This window comes from Mytilus edulis, chromosome 10 (assembly GCF_963676685.1).
Source record: "Mytilus edulis chromosome 10, xbMytEdul2.2, whole genome shotgun sequence".
Classification (NCBI taxonomy): domain Eukaryota; kingdom Metazoa; phylum Mollusca; class Bivalvia; order Mytilida; family Mytilidae; genus Mytilus; species Mytilus edulis.
In genome coordinates, this window is record NC_092353.1 from 796,961 (window position 1) to 802,747 (window position 5,787).

The window sequence follows — 5,787 nt, forward strand, 5'->3', positions numbered from 1 at the left end:
AATGAGCTCTCCTTGTGAGTAGCACACTTTCGAAATGACAAAGTAGATAAGAAAAAAGTGGTATGAAAATTACAAGCCAAGATTCTTAGTAACGAGTAGTTTTTCAGAAATATTTTCACGCACATATCCGTCTTTTACTGTATTTGAAGACCATCTACCGTGTTTCTTAAATATTCTATCTTGAATACCAGCAGCAGCCGCAGCTGTTGCTCCACCTGCTCTTAAACTATGCTAACCAAATTTTGATTTGTCTAATCCCAAAGATTCTAAAGCCTCTAACAGTACTTCTCTGGCTCTTGTATAAGACAAAGGCGCATGATCCTTAGCACGTACGTGTTAGTCTTTTTACGATATACAACTGATCTAAATATGAATTCTATAGAATCGTGTTTAATGTTCGCTTGGTTCAAGTATGTCTCTAACATTTGGACTGGACAGGTAACCGAATATGTTTTGGAAATAAAAACATGAGTTCCTGCTCTTTGTTGACAGGTCCGTTTTGCTTTTTTCGATGAATAAAGACATATATAATGAATGAAATGAAACATCTGACCTTTTTAAATTAACTAATTCTGAAAATCTTAAAAATCCGGCATAGCTAACGAGACGCATACATGCTATTCTTCTATGGTTTAAAGTACTATTTGTATTGCCGTATTTCAAAACCAGTTGATTAAGAATATGAGGAGTTATTGGTTCCTTCTTGTTTACAATGTGATGACCGATTGACCTTTGTGTACCTTCTTTTACGGAAGTACAAAGAAAAGATTCACAAGGATTTACATATCCAGCTAATTTGTGTGTCCATTGAATGGCATAATATGCTTCATCTATCTTTGCAGAAGAATTATAATTTTTTCGTAAGTGAATCAAATATAATGAGACATTATAATCTGATGCTGGTAAAGGCTTTATATTAAATAGATGACACCATTTACAAAAGCTATTAAATGCATACCTGTATTTCTTTCTAGTATTATCAGCTCTAGAATTTAAACAATAATCTGGAAGACATTTTGCAGATTGCTAAGAGCTTCATTCTGTGGTATTTTATCATTAGACCAATGACTAGTACTAAAAACATCTGCAAAACGTATAAATAAAATAAACAAATAATAATATTATAAATTTTTGTTTTTTTTTTTTTTTTTTTTAAATATCTCATATACATCGTACTATTTACTAGACCTTGCTATATCAACATACATAGCCGTGTCATACATCTTACTACATGTATTCACTAGACCTTGCTATATCAACATACATAGCCGTGTCAGAACCAAATTTGCAATACAATGCAAATTTCACATATTGTAAACATTTAACAATATGTACAAATAAACTCGAACATCATTAAGTCGCTTTCAATTTAATTGCCAGTATATCAGACTTAAAGTGCTTGGTACCAAAAAATGGAGTTTTTATACTGTCCGTGAATAAATATATTCTGACCTGATGAAAAATCAAGAACTTCTATAACGTAAGATTGAAATTCCAATCTTCTATTAAAAATCAAAGACCAAAATGCCGATGAAGGCCATTTTGGAACGATCAATATTCCCTCAGCTCTACAGAGAATGAGATGTTTAATACTTTTAGCCACTATACTTATCGGAGGAACCATCCAATTATTTTCCATTGTCCAATTTTGAGCGAAAGCGTCAATAGCAGTGCTTCCTGGATTCCAAAATTTTCAGTTGAATCTTTTCAGTTTTGTATTATAAAAATTAGCAAATCTATCGATTGTGTATGGACCCCAAATTTCATTCATCGAAGTAAAAAACTGAAAAGAGATTTGCCAGTCATCAATTTTCTCATTTTCATTCAACATATAAAGAAAACTCTTTTCATTTGATTCAACAGTATATGCACCTAAAGCTACATTACTAACATCTGAATATATCATAATTCTCGGTAAAGAATCATTCAATAAACGCTTCTCATTAAGCTCCAACAAGTTTTCCTGCCAAAATGTCAATTCAGCTAATACACATTTTTCATATACTAAATATAGTTTTGAATCCCACGTTTTTCTGTTTTCTATCGCGAAATATATGTGCCTCGTCATTAAATTTGTGACATTACCCATAACTGGTGACATTGATATAATTCTTCCGGCAAATTGAGCCAGCATACGTGCGTTCAAATTTGAAATAGTATAATATCAAGAGAATCTTTAGTGTCTTTAATTCTGCGCTCTGGCACCTTTAAAGTAAAATCTTTAGAATCCATAATCAATCCTAACCATTCTAAACACTGAACTGGTTAAAAAATAGATTTTTCTTCATTGACAATAAATCCAGCCAGTTTAAGTGATGACTTTACAAATTCAGAAGTTTCTTTACAATTTTTATAACCTTCATCCATGCCTAATCCATCGTCCAGATAAAGAATAATATTAACACCATTTTCTCGCCAATACTTTACCATTGGTCTCAAACATTTAGTGAATATATAGGGGGCGCTACTTAAACAAAAAGCTATTACAGAAAAGCAGTAAAACTTGTTATTCCAGGAAAAAAATAAATATGTTTGTTGTTCTTAACAGATGTCCAAATAAAAATGTCCTGATTTTAAATCAAACTTAATTAGAAAATGATCTTTTTGGAAGAATTCCATTGCAATTTTCCAATCTTCAAATTTTACCTTGTTTTTCAAAACATAGAAATTCAATTCACTTAAATCTAAAATCAAACGCTTTTTACCAGTCTTTTGTGTAGCAACACTGAGAGGATTAACGACGAATGGTTGACATGGTACTTCTAGAATACAGCCATTACTAATTAGCTCAGTTATCGCTTCATTTACAAACAAACTATTTTTTAAAGCAGATTTATTGTTCCGAAATTTCATTGGAGGGGGTTGTTTCATAAATGGAATTATATAACACTTTTCAATGGTGTCCAACACAAATTTGTTGGCCCCAATGTGTTTCCAAAACTCTATATGTTCAAATAAGCTTTATCTTACTCCTTTAGCGATTTTTGAAAAATCTATATTATCAAAATATTTAACATGTTGAAAGAGAAAATTAATATGACCAAATATCATTAAATTGTCAACAAAAGAAATATACTCATCTTGTATCTTTTCACTTTGACAAGTTTCCAAAAGTTGGTTTGTTTGTTGCTTTTGGGCAGTTCCTCTTGAAGTGGCCAGTTTGATGACACTCGAAACAGGTGTCGTATGGGGTCGCCTCACGGCGACGGAACCTCAGAAAGGGCTGCTGAGTAGCGTTGTAAGGCTGATAGTAACTGTTTACCAAATCAATTGCAACTTAAATTTTCAATTACAATCATGTTTTGCAGAATCTCAATGTTGATGACTTCAAGCCAAGAGTTCCTGTTTGCATCTGTTCTAGTTCCCGATTCATATATAATACAAATATGAGTGCCACATGAGGGTTAGGATCTACATACTCTTCACGAGCACCTGAGATCTCCCAAAGTTTTTGGTGGGGTTCCTGTTGCTCAGTCTATGATTCTCTATATATCCTCTATGTTCTGCAAAACATGATTGTAATTGGTTAATGCTTCAGTTTCTTTTTGTATATCTCTTTTATATTCATTTGATACATTTACTGTTTGCAATAGCATGAATTGTTCTATTTAATAAGAATGTTCTTATCCCGGGCATAAAAACAATGCCGTATTTGGCGAAACCTTTTCAACTTTTGATCTTCAGTGCTGTACAACTTTGTACTTTTTTCACTTTCGATCTTTTATATCTGGGCGTCACTGGTGAGTCTTGAGTGGACAAGGCGCGTTTTTGGCGTATTGAATTTTAAACCTGATGCTTTTTGTTATCTATTAATCATGTTTGTCTTTGTCTAATATGTTCTCCTATTTATTTGTATTGTAGTCCTGTAATATTATGTTGTCATTTCAATGTTATATTTAACTTTGCCATTAAAGTGCGAGGTTTGGCATGCCACAAAACCAGGTTCAACCACCACTTTTATTCCCCTTTAAAAGTGTCCTGTACCGAGTCAGAAAGATGGCCATTGTTATATTATTATTCGTTTCTGTGTGTGTTGCATTTTAAGTTTGAGTCGTTTGTGTTCTCTCTTATTTTTGAGATAAGACGTGGCACGGTACTTGTCTATCCCAAATTCATGTATTTGGTTTTCATGTTATATTTGTTATTCTCGTGGTGTTTTGTCTGTTGCTTGGTCCGTTTCGGTGTTGTGTCGTTGTTCTCCTCTTATATTTAATGCGTTTCCCTCGGTTTTAGTTTGTTACCCCGATTTTGTTTTTTGTCCATGGATTTATGAGTTTTGAACAGCGGTATACTACTGTTGCCTTTATTTGACAGTTTTATTTTTTTCAACTAATGAGTTTGAATGTCCCTTTTGTTTCCTTCGCCTCCCTCTTACCTCTTTGGCAATAATACCCCATACTTAATTATTCTTGTTTGCTATTTAGTTTTGTATCAGTTATAACCTAATTATATTCATAATACTTTTTTTTTTTTTTTTTTTATTACCAATAATGGTACTTGGAAGTGTAATAAACATTGTATAATACTGAAAGAATTAAAGTAATACTTATCACAACATTTAATAATAGTATACACACAGATAAATTTATATATATATATATATCCATGTAAAGTGTCTCACTTATATACAGCTAATTTTTTAACGGAAGATCATATTTCATGTTTCATTTTTATCTTGTTGTGTTTGATTTACAGTTAAAGAATTTCTACATTTTTTTTGACAGCACTGGTTTAACATCCTATAATGTTCATTTTATACAGCTTTCCAGTGTCAGAACTTTCTTCATTTGACATATCACATCCTATATATAACACTGCAAAGTTTCCTTCCATAGTGATGGCTAGAGATCTTGGATTATATATACCTATCTCTGGAGTTTTGTATGTAGTCAGTAGATGACCTTTGTTGTCTAATATGTGTAATGTATTACTGCCATTGTCAGCTACAATAACATTGTCCATTGGTGTGGTGATTACTGTCTCTGGGTCGAACGTGATGTCACAGTTGATGAGAGGATGTCCGGTGTACTTATTGATGACATCTCCGTTACCTAATACAACTACTCTTGGATTAGGACATATTTGTACCACAAAAATATTTCCATTCAGGGTACTGGTTATAGACCAAATATTTCTTTCAAATATTGGTCTATTGTTCTTATCTCTTATATACCTTGTCAGATGACTACCATCTGTATCAATAACATCAACCCATGCATATCCACCGACTATAACTCGGCCATCTTTGGTCACATGAACTCTTTTGAGATTGGTTAGTTCTTCACAGTATGTAGAATATATGACTTTATTAGATCCAGCCTTGACCTGCTTCAGTCCTAGTTCCCCTGTAGCCAGTAGAATATCATTGGAAGGGGTAACAGCTATATCATATACCCTCATATTAAAACTGGATATGACCTTCATCTTGTCTCCTACAAGCTTAACCTTCTGTAGGGCTGTATGTGATGTAAAGGGATGGAAACCCTCCGTCTCATCTCCATCACCAATCCATAATAAACCATCCAGGGATACTGCCAAAAAATTTATGGTACTCATTTTGATCTGGTATTGTTTTGTGTTTGTAAGTTTAACATCAGTTTCAGAACTGCTTACTCCAGATTTTGGTTGACCAAAGATAGACATCTTTTTGTTGTCTATTTTGTCCACTTTCTTGCCTTGTTGGTGCACATCCATGCCTTGTTTGCCCACTTCTTTTATGTCAACAATTCTATGGTCTTTTTCCGACTTGAATTTTGAATGTACTTTATCCTTACACTTACTACACAT

At 33.1% G+C, this 5,787-nt stretch overlaps 1 protein-coding gene across 1 annotated transcript; it reads right to left on the reverse strand.

Moving 5' to 3' along the window:
• Positions 1-4,731: 4,731 nt before the first annotated feature.
• LOC139492137 (uncharacterized) lies at positions 4,732-5,787 on the reverse strand. The gene has a single exon (XM_071280277.1). It carries the CDS (start codon positions 5,785-5,787, stop codon positions 4,732-4,734), a length of 1,056 nt encoding a protein of 351 aa, XP_071136378.1.

What these genes read in the sequence shown, in the direction of transcription:
- LOC139492137 (XM_071280277.1), bottom strand. Translation starts at nt 5,787, where the DNA reads ATGTGTAGTAAGTGTAAGGATAAAGTACATTCAAAATTCAAGTCGGAA.